Here is a 17,172-nt window from a genome sequence, read left to right as displayed (position 1 = left end):
CACACATGCAGTTTGGGGCTCCCATGTGGCATCTGAACGGGTCTCTGTGGTTCCTGGGAGAGTCCTAGACTTCAAGTCAATAGCTGTGAATTCAGATTCAGACTTTGCAACTCAGTGGCAATAATGAACGAAGCTCTCCATCTTCTCGAACCTTATTTCATTAGCGATAAAACAGAAAGAATAATGTCCCTGGATTGTTGTTAAGCTAAAATGAGACAGCACGAGGATATCTTGTGCAATTGCTGGCACAAAGTTGATGCTTAATAAATGTTATTGGAAACTAAAGCGCGTCCTCCATATTTTTGGTTTGACTTAATTAGCTCGCCGAAAGAGGTGTACAGCTGCAGATAAGGCAGTTCGAAAATCCAAACTTTAAGGAGACCATCTGAGGAATTACAGCACAAGCTTAATTCCCAAAGGAGAACCGGTTGGCGGAATAATTAGTCTCAGGACTATATTCTTAGGGCCAGTGAAGAAGGTCAGTTCGACAAACATTCATTAAGCATATTTCGTGTCTGGCACATGCTGGTGCTGGGGATACAGTGATGAAGAAATCTTGTCCATGCACCTAATGGAGGCATAACCATAAAACATAGAACTGTAACATGGTGAGGTGTCAGCAACAAAAGAAGACACAGAGGCAGCCTAGAGGAAAGAGAGGAACTTCAGGGAGGTCAGGGAAAGCTCACAGAGGAGGCGATATGTGTAGAGGTTTTAGGGGATGGATAGGAATTTACTAGGTGGACAAGAGGAGGCAGTGGGCTTTGTAGCCAGAGGCACCAGCTTGGTACAAATAGGTGATTGTTGCTGGAATGTGAAGTGTGAGGACGGAGGAGGCTCAGTAGGTGGAGAGGGAGGGCGCAGTGGCATCCAGAGTTGGGGAGGCAGGCAGCAGGTGTATAAGAGAGGCCCTTCGCCGGGCGCGGTGGCTCAAGCCTGTAATCCCAGCACTTTGGGAGGCCGAGGCGGGTGGATCACGAGGTCGAGAGATCGAGACCATCCTGGTCAACGTGGTGAAACCCCGTCTCTACTAAAAATACAAAAAATTAGCTGGGCACAGTGGCGCGTGCCTGTAATCCCAGCTCCTCAGGAGGCTGAGGCAGGAGAATTGCCTGAGCCCAGAAGGCAGAGGTTGCGGTGAGCCGAGATCGCGCCATTGCACTCCAGCCTGGGTAACAAGGGCGAAACTCCGTCTCAAAAAAAAAAAAAAAAAAAAAAAAAAAAAAAAAGAGAGGCCCTTCATGCATGCTAAGAGCTGGGATTTTATCCTGTAGAGCCTGAGGGAGAAGTTAACCTTGGTGTCAGATGGGACCTAAGTCAGAAGGACTAGTAAGGCCACTTACTAGTTGTGTAACTTAGGCAAGATACTTCTGCTCCATAAGCCTCAGTTTTCTCATCCCTAAAATGGGCTTAATAATCGGAGTTACCTCATAGAGTTGTTATGAGAATTTAATGAAATAATGTTTGAGAATTATTTAGTTCATGTCTAGCACATAGTAAGTGCTCCATAAATGGGGCTCCCATTATTTTTAGGTATAGACTATTCTTTCAGGAAACTTCATTTCTGATTCTAGAATCAGCTTCCCTCCCTTTCATCTCTAGTTGTGTTTTGAAAAACTAAAAGCATTATATGCTCGTATTAGAAAATTCAGAAATATTAAAAAGTGGGAAAAAAACCCCTACTGACACTGCCCCATTCACAAGCCCACCTCTCAGCCACCAGGTGTAAAAAACATTTTTTGTATTACCCTTTGGTACTGCAGAAAGTATCATGTTTTTCTGTTATTATGGTTTAATGTCATCCACCTGTCCATTTATCCATCTACCATCCATCCATCCATCCATCCATTTATTTGTTTAATAGACTATTTATTAGGACAGTTTTAGGTTTACAGCAAAATCGAGTGGAAAGTACTTGGGTTTCCCACGTACCTCTGATCCCTACACATGCGTAGCCTCCTCCCTTATCAACATCTCCCACCAGAGGGGTACATTTGTTACAAGTAATGAACTTACACTGATGCAGCATTATCACCCCAAGTCCATGGTTTACACTGGGGTTCACTGGGAAGTCTGTGGGTTTGGACAAATGTATAATGACGTGTAGCCATCATTATGGTACTATACAGAATAGTTCACTGCCCTAAAATTGCTCTAGCCCTAAGAATGTTAATGGGCCTAGAAAGTCCTGCAATATGATGCCTGCTTTTTTTTTTTTTTTTAAACCCAGCACAGACTCCATTCCCATATTTTTTCCCATGATACCTATTAACTTCCCAAGAACTAGTGTTGCAGGCCAAAGGAGATCCAGTTTGACCAGCAATGCATTTGCAATTCTTGGCCTAGAGTGGTTTCATTCATCTTTTGTAGTAGACATCTGGTTTCAAAGGACAAGGCTCCTGGTCTAGTTTACTAATCCAGGGGTTGCTTTAACCCAAGAACTAATGACAGAGGTGGTCACCAGGGCCTGAGGTGACACTGTAAGCTGCTGTCAGAGGCAGAGGCAACTCCTTCTCCCAGGCCTCAGCCCCCTTTGACCTGCTGACATCCCCACACATCCGAGGCCTTTGAAATCTGCATGTGTCACTTCTGTCTCTTCATGATCTATAATAAAGGTGATTCAGGAGGTGAAGAATCCCTTATTCATCCATCTAGTCAACCCCTCTTGGGAAGATAAGAAAAGGTCATCTTACCTGTTCCTTAACACTGGGTAGAAGTGTCCTGGTCCCAGGATATCTCAACTCCTTAGAAAATTTCTAGGAAAAAAAAAAAAAAGATTTCAAAGACATCCTTTGTAAGCCAATCCTATGTAAAAATTATTCTCTTTCGATGTAATCCATTTCTTGCTTTTCTATCCTCAATGGCCGGAATAAATAAGTTCACTTTTGTGCTTGTGGAAAAAAACTGGCTAAATTTATGGGGCAGAGGAAAAATCTCATGTAATAATGAAAAGGATAACTTTGATCTTCTTGAAGGGTCTGCTGGTCACCTAGCCACAATGATACTGCCTCTCTCCTCTCCAGAGGGAATGGACTATAGCCTCTCCTCTGAGGCAGCACTGAGAGCCCACTGTCTCTCCCACCTAGGACACCCAGACGCCGCTATCTGTTCATCTGTGATTGGTGCCATCTCCACTGCTTAACAATGTCCCCACAACTTTGTTCCCTGTTGGGTAAATGCTGCTGTGGCTGTTATTATGTCCTATCCTTGGCCCAGTGGAGGCTGTGTCAGCCAATCACCCCTAGGTATCATTTAGCCATCCCATGAGGTCCCCAAGGGGAGCTCAGCCTCAGGGTATCACTGAGGGCACAGTTAGGAGCCTTTCCCTAAGCCCTCTGCTGTTTCACAATCCTCCTGAATGTCCCTGGAGCCAAGATCTGGGCTGAGCACTGGGGGAGCAAGGGTGAGTCCAGGGGTCCTGTCAGTCCGATAGAGGAAATGGAACACACACCCAGGACTTGAACAGCTTGAGAAATAAGAGCAATGAAACAATTCCACCTGCATGCCAGAGGAATAGGAGGGCTGCTGCTAAGAGAGGAGGAGACTCGAAGGCAACTTAAGTTTGAGAAAGCGGAATCAGGTTAGATGGAAGAAGGATCCTCTGTAGCTTCAAAGGAATGAAGTAGCTTCAAGGGAATCAAGTTCTAGAATCTAGTTCTTGGTTTTAGATCTGAAGAGTCTTGACCTGTTCCTAACAACTGGTCACATTTTGATGCTGAATTAGAAACCACAGGGTTGCAAATGACCTGAGCAGAGGTTTCCTGGATTGGCTGAATGAGCCTCTTCTGCTAGTAAAAGAAAACAAAAATGAAACAATCCAAAACCTTAGGACATATCATCTGCTAAACGATGCCTAAGCCTTCCTGTGCCACCTCCCCAGGCCTTCTTCCCTCCCTCCCATTCTTAATCCAGAAATGCTTTCATGGAGAAATCTTTTCACTCTGGTCCAGAGTCAACCCCCAACACTTGTTCCCAGAGTGCTCTGGGTCCTGCCGTCTCCAGTAGACTGAGAGGTCTCTGCAGGTGGAGCCCAAATCTTCTCCTTCTCAGCTTCCTTCTTGCACACAGGACAGAGCTTGTCCTCATGCAGAAGCCTGGGAGGCAGGAGGAGGACAGGCTATGGATGATTTTCTGGAATATTTTTGACCCTATTCATGGCCTTCTGAAGCAGAATCAGCCTGGACATCTGCTTCACACACCTCTGTCTCCCCAGACACACACCCAGAGGGGCCAGACCCATTGGAAGCTTCCAGAGGTGATCTTGGGGGTGATAACCCCAGTAATTGGAGAGCAGCAGGTGGAGATAAGGGATAATGCAGGAGGTGAGCCAAGTAAATGCTGGGTTCTGGGTCACTTTACAGGGATTCATGGGGAGTTCACGGTGGAACAGACAAAAATCTCGTTGAGTGGATGGTAATTTCCTACATGAAGAACCCAAGAGGCCTTGAGGGATCTAAAAGGTGTTTTCGACGTACAAATTAGGCAGACTGCAGCCAGCCAGGCTATTTAAGGGGAGAGCCTGGCGGAGGTCGCAGCGATTGTCTGCGCCCCTGCCTTCCGCGCCTCCAGCACCGGTCCTCGCCAGCCATGAGCCGCCAGTTGACCCACTTCCCCGGCGGGGAGCGCCTGGGCTTCAGCGGCTGCTCCGCGGTACTCTCGGGCCGGATGGGCAGCAGCTCCGCCTCGTTCCGGGCCGGGGTCAAGGGCTCGGCCTCCTTCGGCAGCAAGAGCCTCTTCTGCCCCGGGGGCAGCCGGCGCTTGGCGCTGAGCGCTGCGGCGGGGCGGGGCGGCGGCCGCCTGGGCGGCTTCGTGGGCACCGTCTTCGGCAGCGCGGGGCTGGGGCCCGCGTGTCCCTCCATGTGCCCGCCCGGGGGCATCCCTCAGGTCACCGTCAACAAGAGCCTCCTGGCCCCGCTCAACGTGGAGCTGGACCCCGAGATCCAGAAGGTGCGCGCCCAGGAGCGGGAGCAGATCAAGGCGCTGAACAACAAGTTCGCCTCCTTCATCGACAAGGTGGGTCCCCAGGCATCGACCTGTCCCTGCGGGCGGCGCAGCGTGCACAGTGGGGCCGGCTCTGCCACTGGCGGGCTGCGTGGGAACGTGGGCGAGTCACCATTTCTCCGAGCCTGCCTTTTCCATCTGGAAAACAGGCACAATAATGGGTCTTCCTCCAGCGGGTTGTGATGAAGCTTAATTGGGATGTTTATAAAGTGCTCAGAACAGTGAGAGGCACACGCTTCCAGTAAGCAGGAGGTATTAGTCCATTTTCACGCTGCTGATAAAGACATACCGGAGCCTCGGAAGAAAAAGAGGTTTAATTGGGCTTACAGTTCCCCATGGCTGGGGAGGCCTCACAATCACGACACGAGGCCAAAGTCACTTCTGACATGGCAGCGGCCAGAAAAAATGAGGAAGAAGCAAAAATGGAAACCCCGGACAAATGCATCAGATCTTGTGATACATTCACTACCACGAGAATAGCAGAAGAAAGACCGGCCTCCATGATTCAACTGGGCCCCTCCTACAACCTGAGGGAATTCTGGGAAACACAATTCAAGTTGAGATTTGGGTGGGGACACAGCCAAACCTATCAAGGACCTTCATTCCTTTCTTGCGTGAGGCAAGACTGTGGGAAGGGAGGGGGCAGGAGTTACGAGGAATGGGCACTATGAGAGCTCCCAATATCAGACCAGGAGATGGGACCACGTTCAGGACAGGGCATTAGGACCACAGGCCAGGAGATGCTGCAGGACATGGTGCTTGGTGTTTGGGGAGTTGGGTGAGTGTGTAGCCAGGAAGGCGAGAGAGGAGGTGAGAGAAAAGGGCCAGAAAACTGAAGGGTGAGGCTGAGGAGGCACTTGGAAAGAGCGCGGGTAAAGTTACAGGTGTGTGCTGAGGGTGGGGCGTCCAGAAATTGGAGTAATAGGGAAGTTGACCCTGGAGATTCCGAGGCAATGACCCCAGTGAGTGGAGAGCAGAGAGGGAATGGGCTACTCTTGTCTCCACCTGGGTGGAAGGTCTAGATAGTAAGTGGTAATGGGCCTGATAGCAATAGCTGGCTGACATTTATGGTGCTGCCTAAGTGATTCTCATTTACTAATGCACAATTCATGATTCTGTTGTTGTTTTGCCTTGTGGATGAGGAAATTAGGACATGGAAGGCTAAGAAATGAGCTCACCTAAACAAGACAGTTGGTGGTGGGCTGTATGCCACCACTCTGCTAGGGAGAGGGGAGTGAGGTGGCTGGAGGGCTCAGGTCTGCATGGAAGAAATGCAGTGGCTACTCCAGAGGCCAGGGCATTTTCTTTCTCTTTTGTGTCTGTTGTTCTCTAGCATGTTTCCTTCTGCCCCTCAAGCTAAGAGACAGGTGAGGAGAGGAATGCTGGTGTGTGGCAGAGGGCCTGGAGTTCATGAATCTAAAAACGTGCACCCTGGTCAAATATGAAGAAACCTTGTGAAAATGTGATAACCTGCTGTGAACAAAGAAATGAACAAACCAAACGCAATTTAGGCTACGCAACAGGAAGAATGCTCTAAATGCCAGTGTGTGTTCCAATGTCACTCCCCAGTCACTGTTTCTCCCCTGCTCCCCATTTCTCTTTACTCAGAAAACACCAGCATTTATAGCAAGAGAAGCTACCTCTGTCTCATGAAAATTCACTAAGGCAGAGGCAAATGGTACCACTGCTTAAGCCCTCTTCCTGATTTCTAATAGAAATCAGGTCCCATTTCTTGTCTTGGCGATCCAGGTGAGCATGTCTCTTGGCTGAATCCACCCCAGGATGAGCCTTGTTCTTTTCTACGCCCAGTCCCCCAGGACAGCTGCCTCTGGTTTCTGGGGCCCTCTCCTCCCTCTTGAGAGGCAACAGCATGGGGACTCTGGGTGATGACTGGCTTTGGGTTCCAGGTGCGGTTCCTGGAGCAGCAGAATCAGGTGCTGGAGACCAAGTGGGACCTCCTGCAGCAGCTGGACTTGAACAACTGCAAGAAGAACCTGGAGCCCATCCTCGAGGGCTACATCAGCAACCTGCGGAAGCAGCTGGAGACGCTGTCCGGCGACAGGGTGAGGCTGGACTCGGAGCTGAGGAACATGCAGGATTTGGTGGAAGACTACAAGAAGAGGTGAGTGAGTGGCAGAGAATATGCCCCTGGGGGATCAAAGTTCGAAGTTTTCATTTAGAGGCAGCATTTTTTGCTTCTTAGATCCTTTGCTGACACTGTGGGAGGGAGGGACATCCAGACAGAATGGGACTTGGGAAGAGAATAACTCTACCTACGATGGTGCCCCCAAAGTGTCTAGGAAATGTGTGCTCAATTTCTAGCACTGAAAATGAAGGAATGGGGGAAAGAGAGTTGTCTCAAAACCAGAGCACCATGTTGAATCCAATGGATCGGAAAGGACTGGAAACATAAAATACCGTTAGTACTCAGTATGCCTATGCCAATTCTTTATCCTTAACAAATAATGTGATTCTGTCTCATATCTTTATACATAAATACACACACATACACATTTTTAGCTGCAGATTTACCTTGTTCAATTTATATAGACAATATCTGCTCTCTAGCTTTATTGGAAAAGCCAATTTTCATGTTCACATCAGAGACATGAGTTGCTTTTTATCAGAAAAAGCCTGATTTCATTTCTAAATTCAGGTAAAAATGAGAGTTTGTACTTTAGGGACTGTTAGAAAATCCACTCAGCAATAAACTAAGAAATATGTCTTGTGTAATGGGTTATTGGAAGCATTTAAGATTAAAAAAGATTTAGATTTAATGTAACTAATACAACTATTTATGTTATAAAACCAGATAAATCAATATGTACTTTTTCATGGTTTAACTTTAAATTATTCATTGTAACATATCTTTAAAATAATGTTATTTTTAAGTTAATAATGCTATAAAAATGCATCATTTTTCTTTTTGATGTGTATATTGAATGCTAGTGTTTGGTCTCTGGAAGTAAATAATGTAAAATTATTTATAACTAATGTAATTGATTTTGATAACCCACTTGGTCAAATGTTTTCTAGGTATTTTAGGAAATAGATATAAACTACTAAAAATTAATTGGTCTGGCAACCAATTAATTTATTAAAAGGAGGTAGACATTATTAACAATTTTGTAAGATGATACAAACTATTGACTGTAATAGAAATAGCTGTTTCATGACATAATTTGATTAAAAAGTTTCAGTTATCTCTTGAATAAGACACAGAATCTGAGATAAATCATATGGACCGCTTTCTGTGTGCTTTACATAGCATAACAAGAAAGATCTGCAGTCTCAGGAAACATCCCAGTCACATTTGCGATAACTTCCTTCACTACCCCGCCCTGCTTCAGCCATTCAGCAGTGCTTTTTGGGGAGAGCACTGCCAGGGACATGCCTTAGGAATGAGCGAAGAGCTGAAAAGGATTGTTTATGCTGAGCACATGAATAAAAAAGCTATCATCTAGCCTTATTTTTTTTTTCAATTTTTTATTGTGATAAAATATACATAACAGAATTTGCCATCTTAACCATGTTCAAGTAGACGGTTCAGTGGCATCAAATACATTCATAATGTCTGCAGCCACCACTACTGTCCACCGCCAGAATGCTTTCCATCTAGTGAAACTGGAACTCTATATCCACTTCACACTAGTTCCCCATTTCCTTCCCTCTTTCCCAGCCCCTGACACTCAGCGTTCTACTTTCTGTCTCTGACTTAGACTACTCTAAGTCCTTCAAATGAATGGGATCATTGGTCTTTGGGAATATTTGCCTTTTTGTGACTGGCTTCTTTTGCTTAGCAGAATGTCCTCACGGTTCGTCCGTGTTGTAGAATATTGTAGAATTTCTTTTTTTCTTTCTAAGTCTGAATGATATTCCATTGTATGTATACACCACATTTTGCTTGTCCATTTAGCATTAATTATTTCTTACCAATGCTCTCTTTTGTTTACCCTCACAAATGTCCTATGATGTGTTCTTTGAAAAGAGTAAGGGATGGAAGAGGTAAGCTCTTTAAATAAAATGCTTAGCACCCTTACCTCCCCAATCAACCATATGTCTGTATTCAGAACATCCCAGGCCTATCCAAATTTCTGTGTCTTAGACCTTGCTTCTGTTTCTGCTTCGCCTAGAACAGAAATATGTATAAGAAATAAGTATAATGTACAGTTTGAAAGTGAGAATAGTGCTTTTGTTTGGGGCTTTTGCACCCTGAACTATGGCACAATATTAAGTTGTCATGTGGTGCTGGTGGGGGGGTGCCTTTTCACCTCTGCTCTAATCAGGGAGGGGCTAACTGTGACAGGAAGTGGACAGTAGAATATGCATGACATCTCAACCACAGGTGCTTTCTGAGGCAGGTAGTTTTGAGGCAGACTGCATAGTGACAGAGGAGCTGGCAATTGATTTATTTAAATAAGGCCTTGCCTGCATCCTCTTTAGGAAGGTTATGTGTATCCCAGGGTTATGTGAATCCCAGTTTGAAGACCCCCCTCACTACGCAGCTCTTGGCACAGAGGTGGTCACTAACTGTTCAGTGAGTGCTTGCAGAATTGAGTTATCTCATTGTCTTGCCCCATGCAGGTATGAGGTGGAGATTAACAGACGCACAGCTGCTGAGAATGAGTTTGTGGTGCTCAAGAAGGTAAGAGGGGTGCCGGGTGGGCTGGAAGCCTAGAGGGCTCCCTGTCCACCTGGTGCAGTGATGCTTGCAGGATGAGGAAACGGGTGACTGGGCAGGGGTGACTGGGACTCTCACTTCCCAGCCGCTCCTTCCAAGTCCCTTCCCTGGGATGCATGCTGTTTCTAGAATTTGCCAGTCTAAAATCTGGGCATTTTGCTGCACTACTGGTGTGGCCATTGCACTGCATGTTATTTGGTTTGCTTTCAGGGACTGAGCTGCCCATGAAATACAGGGTGAAGGGAGCGGAGAGAGCAGGGCTTCCTGTGGCAGGGAGGGAGGGAAAGAGGGAGGGAGGATGGGAGGGGCAGGCAAGGCTCTCCCGGGGAGGCTTGACTGTCCTATGCTCCCAGGATGTGGATGCTGCCTACATGAACAAGGTTGAGCTCCAGGCCAAGGTGGACTCCTTGACAGATGAGATTAAATTCTTCAAGTGCCTTTATGAAGGGGTAAGGACTTGGCTGACCTCTCTTGTGAGGTCTGCTCCTCGAACAAGGGGCTTCTAGCCCTTGGCTGGAGGGTTGTGTGAACCAAAAATTGGTAGAGAGAAAGCTTTCAACCTGGTGCAGCTGGAAGCCCTCTAGGCTCCTTCCACCTGCATTCACCAAGGCCCTACTGGGTGCTGAGCAACGAGCTAGGTTTTGACGAGTTCTTGAAGGAGAAGAAATGATTTCTGTCCTCCAGGGGTTCACAGCCTGGCAGGAAAACACCATTTAGCCGAGCTTTGAGACAGCAGAGGAAGGAATGGTGGATCCTGCCTGAGCCATCAGCGTAGGTTCCTGGAGAGAGAGGAGGAAGACGATTTCAGTGGGTGCGGAGAGGGCCAGACACATTGACGGTCCAGGAGCCTGTGCTATGCTAAAGCACGAGGAGCAAGGAAGGGTGGAGGCCTGGGGAAGAGGCTGGTGCTGGTGACTCCCTAGGGCCCTCCGCATGCTAGGGAAAGAGTTCAGACTTGGTCCTATGGGTGGAGGGTGGCGGTGGCTGGTTTCTGAGGATAACAATGTAGAAGAGGGCAGGAGTGGTCCTGAGCGTGTGGTGGAGAAAGGAGTTTCCAGCATTTGGGGCTGAAAGCCTAAAGCTCTCATTCACATCCCTGCCAGGCACTGGTGCTGAGGCAGAGTTCAAACGCTGAGGAGAGGCAGAGAGGGGCTGTGAGGAATTTGCTCAGGGAGGACCAAGATAACTGGTCCCTCATGAGGACCCCTTAACTCACTCCCCTCCCACAACCGTCCCCAGGAGATCGCGCAGATCCAGTCCCACATCAGCGACACGTCTGTCATCCTGTCCATGGACAACAACCGGGATCTGGACCTGGACAGCATCATTGCTGAGGTCCGCGCCCAGTACGAAGAGATCGCCCAGAGGAGCAAGGCTGAGGCCGAGGCCCTGTACCAGACCAAGGTGAGCTGGGCACCAGGTGTGCTGAGTCCCACTGGCCACAGCTAGCAGCCTCTCAGCATGCATGCATGAGTACATGTGTGTGTTTGTGTATGTGTGCGTTTGGGTTCAGTCAAGACCTCCTTTGTCTTGGAGTTGGGTCTTGTGGAAAGGCCACCCCAGGGGTAAGGGAGATTGACCGCAGTCTTGGCTTGTGTTGCGGTCATATATGGGGCTTAACCTTTCTCCCGTCATGGCCCTTGGCTGAGGTGACACCAGCTATAACCCTGATAGGATTCTGACACTGTTTCTATGGGTAATTCACGTATATTGTGTTATCTTCATGGTTCCAACTTTGGCAAAATGAGGACAGGAGACTCGGCCTCCGCCAAGGTGCTCATATTTGAGAACTTGAGGATTCTACTGAACTAGAGAAGGTCCTTTCCTGTCTGGAAGAAAAGGATCCTGCCCTAGTTCAGTAGGATCCTTGTGGTCCTCTTCTCTTGTCACCCAACCTCAGATCCAGGAGCTGCAGGTCACAGCAGGCCAGCACGGGGATGACCTCAAGCTCACCAAGGCTGAAATCTCTGAGCTCAACCGCCTGATCCAGAGGATCCGCTCAGAGATAGGGAGTGTGAAGAAGCAGGTGGGTTCTATGAAATGAATCCACTAACAGCACTTATTGATCTCCAATCTGGGCCAGACAAAGTATGAAGAAAGGGTAAAACAAAATGCCCTCCTTTGGGTCTCCTCTAACTCACCAGGAGGGACAATCAGAACAGATAGGGAGGGATAAAGTAGCCTACACACTGTAGGTAAGTGCTGCATGAGCCCAAAGGGGCGAGAGGTGAATGAAGACCCCAGGGAAGCTTTGCAGGGGGTGGGATTACACTGGGAGAGGGGAAGGAGCAGGTGAAGGAGCTGACAGGAGCAATGGGCCTCGGGAGGGATGTGCACAGCATGCATGCAGGTGGGCTTGCCTATCTGGGGCAGGCAGCCTGCTGCTCAGCAGGGGTGGCAGGGAGCAGGGGACACCCCTGGTAAGAATAGGAAGATTATGAGAGATCTCAAAAGCCAGACTGTGGGGTTTAGACCTAACCTAGGAGGTAAAGGGGAGCCATTTGCAGGTTTCACGTGATGAATCCTTGTGAGGAGAGAGAGAATGCAGCAGGAGATTTTAGAAAAATGGAGGAGGCACAGCCCCCACAACCTAGACCCAGCTCAGGGCCCTGCACTAGTGCCATGCTGTGGGGAGGGCACTGCACTGAGGCACCCCTCCCTGGGAGGTAGTACTCGTGCAACCACAACCATGACTCTGAAGCAAGCAACCCCATGAATTCTCGTTTGTGGAGGCAGTGCCAGGTTTTAAGGCTCTCAGCTCCCAGGCAAGTCAAGTCGCTCCGTCTCCTGACCCTTCCCTGTACCACATCTCTTACCCTGCATGGTGCATGCTCACACACACGCACGCGCACACACATGCACACACACACACACACACCCCCCTCCTCTGTACACATGGAAGTGGAAAGAAGAAACACCAGCATTAAATAACTTATGGTGTTTTTGTTTAATCAAGAGCCATGTAAATGCAGGAAAAACATAGATGTTTGAAGCTACCCTCAGTATTCTACTACAGTGTTTAATAAAATGCTATGTGTTTATGGTTACCAGAAAGTGACTTTTTGTTATCAGAATGCCACAGTGCTTTGGGGAAGATATCCTCTGTGGGGAACATTGCGGCTCCTCTTGAGGGCCCTCAGCTAAGGTGCTTCCTGCCCTTCTGGCCTCTTCCATCAAAGAAGCCCACCATGTCACATACAGAGTCTGTTGGCATTTGGTGTCCTCAGAATCCTTGTGATGTTTGTTTCAAAGAATGCTAAAATTTCAAGTCCTTTCAACTCGGGCCGCCTTCACAAGACCCAACCTTTGGGTGTCCCCCTGCCCCAGGTTCATTATGGGAGATCTTGGTTAGTGAAAAAGAATAGAAGACAGGTGACAGAGTGGCCTGGGCAGGCCACTCAGTGCATGATGAAACCTTTAGAGTCCCAAGGGTGGGGCAGGGTTTTCTGTGGTTAGACCGCCGGGTCCTAGGCATCTTCTTGAGGCTGTGAGCCACTCATCCAAAACGCGAGGGAATTGGCACTGCTGGGGGCCTGCCCAGCAGAAGGGGCTGGTGGTAGCTGGACAGTATTCTAGAGTCCATTTGGCCTTGGATCAGCTACTTTTCTTGGTGTGAAGCAAACATGGCTCCACAGACAGGCACAACCCAGAAAGAAAACCTCAGCTGAGGGAGCGCATGCCCAGACTGAAGGGCTCAGGAAGCCCCCTGGGAGCTTTCATATGCGTTCAAGCACAGGGCCCCAGCTGCAGTTTCCTCCAGCAAGGGACATGCTTCCCCTAACAGCAGGGGCCTGGAAGCTGGTAAAACCTATTAGTTATGCAAAGTGTCTTCTTTAATTAATTCATTCATTATTTTTTGAAACAGAGTCTTGCTCTGTCATTGAGGCTGGAGTGCGGTGGTGCCATCTTGGTTCACTGCAACCTCCACCTCCCAGTTCAAGCAATCCTCCTGCCTCAGCCTCTCAAGTAGCTGGGACCACAGACAACTGCGCGCCACCACACTCGGCTCATTTTTGTATTTTTAGTAGGGATGGGGTTTCACCATGTTGGTCAGGCTGGTCTCAAACTCCTGACCTCAGGTGATCCACCTGCCTTGGCCTCCCAAAATGCTGGGATTACAGGCATGAGCCACGGCACTCAGCCTATTTTATTTATTTATTTATTTTTATTTTTATTTTTGTTTTAAGTTCTGGGGTACATGTGCAGGATGTGCAGTTTTATTACACAGGTGAACGTGTGCCATGGTGGTTTGCAGCACCTGTCAACCCATCACCTAGGTATTGAGCCCAGGGTGCATTAGCTATTTTTTTTAGTTATTTTTCCTAAAGCTCTACCTCCCTCCACCTGCCAACAGGCCCCATTGTGTGTTGTTCCTCTCCCTGTGTCCATGCGTTCTCATTGTTCAGCTCCCACTTATAAGTGAGAACATGCGGTGTTTGGTTTTCTGTTTCTAGTTATGTAAAGGTTTCTTCTTTTGCTGCCATTTAACATAGTTCTCTGTGGGATTTGGGACTCAACCCGTAGGTGCCACAAATTTATAGGACATTTTAATAGGAACTTTATCGGCCCTCATATTTTCTCCATGATTTATGGGACCTCCTGAAACAACCTGTACACTGCAGAGCTGAATGAAGTCTAGCTGCTCAGAGACTTTTTTTCCAGAGTTGACATTAGAATCCTACAGCTGATATTTCAGTCCAGGAGGGAGAGGGCAAGGACCACGTGCCCAGGCCGCCCACTTTCTCAGTACCTTTCCCTCTTCCCTCCCAGGCTTCAGATGCAGAGGCATGAACCAAGGTGAACCATGCCTGGAGTTAGGGGAAGGACAGATTCACCTGTAGGGATAGCCAAAGTTGGATAAACCAGGAGGATCTCCAAGCACTTACCATCAGTCAGGAAAAACCGAGGGAAGGCTGTCCAAGCAAGATCTCAGAACTGGGCTCGGACTCAAAGTGCTGGATCTGTTTGCCCCTCAGTGTGCCAATCTGGAGACGGCCATTGCCGACGCTGAGCAGCGGGGAGACTGTGCCCTGAAGGACGCCCGGGCCAAGCTGGACGAGCTGGAGGGTGCCCTGTATCAGGCCAAGGAGGAGCTGGCGCGGATGCTGCGCGAGTACCAGGAGCTCATGAGCCTGAAGCTGGCCCTGGATGTAGAGATCGCCACCTACCGCAAACTGCTGGAGGGCGAGGAGTGCAGGTGGGGGGCCGGTTACCCCGAGTCAGGGCCAGTTTTTTCTCTGCTTTGGTAGGAAGCTGCAGGGCAAACGGTTTGGTCCTGTTTAGGTCCCAATAAAGTAAAACCACACAGCAAATGGGCTTGCCACATGGTTAGGAAAGCCGAAGTTAAGACAGCAGGCGGGACCAAGTCGTAAAAAATCCCAAAGGCTGTGGGAGAGGAGGTATTAATGCTGGCAATGTTTGAGAAACAGCAGCCCCTGACCCTTCACGGTGTATTTCTGTGGGTTGGGGAGGAGCAAGATGGCCTCTAAGGACCGTCCAAGTTCAAGGGTGCTCCAGCAAAGCCTGGGACTCCAATGGGGAGGTAAGCTATTCTTCCGAATCGTCTTAAGACTAGTGGCATGACTAGAGGGAAGTAGAGGCCTAATGATCCCACACGGCAGGCAGTTCCACAGTGGCCTGATGGAGAGCTAACTCCTCGCCACAGATTTCCATCTCAGTTCTTCTTTTCTTGGGAGGTCGCACTGGGATGTGTGGGAAGAAAGGAGGCTGGGATGGGGTTGGGAAGGCACGTTCTGCTTGGAGAGGCTTATTCACAGAGGTGACTCCCAGGTGGTTGGGATAATTATTTATGGGGGAGTTACCTGTTTTTCTTCTCCCTCTTCAGGATGTCTGGCGAATATCCAAATTCTGTGAGCATCTGTAAGTATCTGCAGATCTTAGTTCTGCCCTGGGTCACCTTACCGGAAGTCTGAGTCCCTTTAATTCAGGACACAAAAGAGAAATCAGAGCCACAGAGAGGGCTCAGGGGAGACGTAAGGGCACAAGGAGGGAGCCAGCTGTAGCAGCCAAGGGGAAGAAGTAGATGGAGAAGAATATCATGAGATATAAAAGTACAACCCATAGAAAGATCAAATGATATTCATGAGCATATCACCCAACGAATGATGCTTAATGGTGACATTTTTTTCTGTTGACCAAAATAAAGGCACCAGATTATAGTAAGGGGGATTGCGGGGGCCTGAAGGTTGAAGGATGGGAAAAGACAGCTGAGAGCACCTGCCCAGCTGTAAAAGCTGGACAGCCTGTGGGAAGCTGCCATGGTGCTAAGAGGCAGGGCCCTCACTGGCCCCTTTCCTCATCAGCAGACCAGCAGCACCAGATGGGGCCTGGGAAGTACCTCTCTTCATTTGGTCCTCCCCATGGGGGAAATCCACAGACTTATAGGAAAAAGGCAAAATGTATGAGGCTAAGTGCAGGAAAAATAAAGCCCTATGATCAGTGCTGATAAAAATCTCTTAGTAAACTGAAATACACAACAGACAGAATCCATCTCAGCATCAAGCCGCTGCCGGCGAGAGAGTGGAGGGGGTGGCCCAGGATGCCCCAGGAGAGCGTGTGACGTGGGGTTGGGGATGACTGGGGCTGAGGTCTTCTCTCATCCCTTCCAGCCGTCATCAGCAGCACCAATGCTGGGACAGGAGGGGCTGGCTTCAGCATGGGCTTTGGGGCATCGAGCAGTTATAGCTACAAAACTGCAGCTGCAGACGTCAAGACCAAAGGCAGCTGTGGCAGTGAGCTCAAGGATCCCCTTGCCAAAACTTCGGGTGGCAGCTGTGCCACCAAAAAGGCCTCCAGATGATGGGCAGGTGGTTGGCTCTGTGAGCAGAAGGCTTCCCAACCTATCCATCTCCTCCCTCTCCTTCCCTGGGCCCCCTTTCCGAGTCAAGAAATGCTTTGCGTGTCACTATAGTACCGACCCCACTTCCTCTCCCTGTTGTCCTCAAGGTGTGATGCTCTGACACAAGGAGTCCTGTCATGGGCTCCCTCGGTGGCCTCCTTCTTGGTCCCCTTTCACTGGGTCATTACCCAAATGCAAAGACAGCACACATACCCAGGATGTTTCCCCGTGGCCAGCTACAAGCCCCTCTGCCCCCATGTCTTTCTTGGGTCTTCACTGCCAAGGGACTCGCTTCGTCTTCTGATTGGGATTGTGTCCAGTCCTCTGCTTCTCCTGCAATAAATGATTAAGTCTCTTTGGTTCTCACTTGAATCTGTTGCCCAGGATGTCACCATCTATAATGCCTTAACTTTTCTGGATCTGACTCTTGCTTCCCTCTGGGTCCATGGCCTCACGCAGTTCTTCACTGGTTTTAGCTGGTGAGGGCTGATCCAGGTAAACAGTTGTAATTTATTGCTGAGGCCACTGCCGGGCAGGCCGGATGCTTCCCGGGCCCTGTGCCACCTGTCTGCACAATAGCCCTGTGAGACATCATTGCCCCACTATGGACACAGGCATTAATGCTTCTGCG

At 48.8% G+C, this 17,172-nt stretch overlaps 1 protein-coding gene across 1 annotated transcript; it reads left to right on the top strand.

Moving 5' to 3' along the window:
- The first annotated feature begins 4,458 nt into the window (after nt 1–4,458).
- Nucleotides 4,459–16,902, top strand: KRT72 (keratin 72). The gene is made up of 9 exons (XM_003939193.3): nt 4,459–5,013; nt 6,909–7,123; nt 9,586–9,646; nt 10,036–10,131; nt 10,922–11,086; nt 11,583–11,708; nt 14,659–14,879; nt 15,528–15,562; nt 16,312–16,902. The coding sequence occupies exons 1-9, from the start codon at nt 4,588–4,590 to the stop codon at nt 16,500–16,502; spliced, it is 1,536 nt and encodes a 511-aa protein (XP_003939242.2). The 5' UTR covers nt 4,459–4,587; the 3' UTR covers nt 16,503–16,902.
- The last annotated feature ends 270 nt before the right edge of the window (nt 16,903–17,172 follow it).

Source organism: Saimiri boliviensis, chromosome 7 (assembly GCF_048565385.1).
Source record: "Saimiri boliviensis isolate mSaiBol1 chromosome 7, mSaiBol1.pri, whole genome shotgun sequence".
Classification (NCBI taxonomy): Eukaryota; Metazoa; Chordata; class Mammalia; order Primates; family Cebidae; genus Saimiri; species Saimiri boliviensis.
Note: the sequence above shows the minus strand (reverse complement) of the source record. Positions and strands in the feature narration are given on the sequence as shown.

What these genes read in the sequence shown, in the direction of transcription:
- KRT72 (XM_003939193.3), top strand. Translation starts at nt 4,588, where the DNA reads ATGAGCCGCCAGTTGACCCACTTCCCCGGCGGGGAGCGCCTGGGCTTC. An exon ending in AGTTTGTGGTGCTCAAGAAG is followed by an intron (nt 9,647 to 10,035) that starts GTAAGAGGGGTG and finishes CTATGCTCCCAG; the next exon opens with GATGTGGATGCTGCCTACAT. An exon ending in AGGCCCTGTACCAGACCAAG is followed by an intron (nt 11,087 to 11,582) that starts GTGAGCTGGGCA and finishes ACCCAACCTCAG; the next exon opens with ATCCAGGAGCTGCAGGTCAC.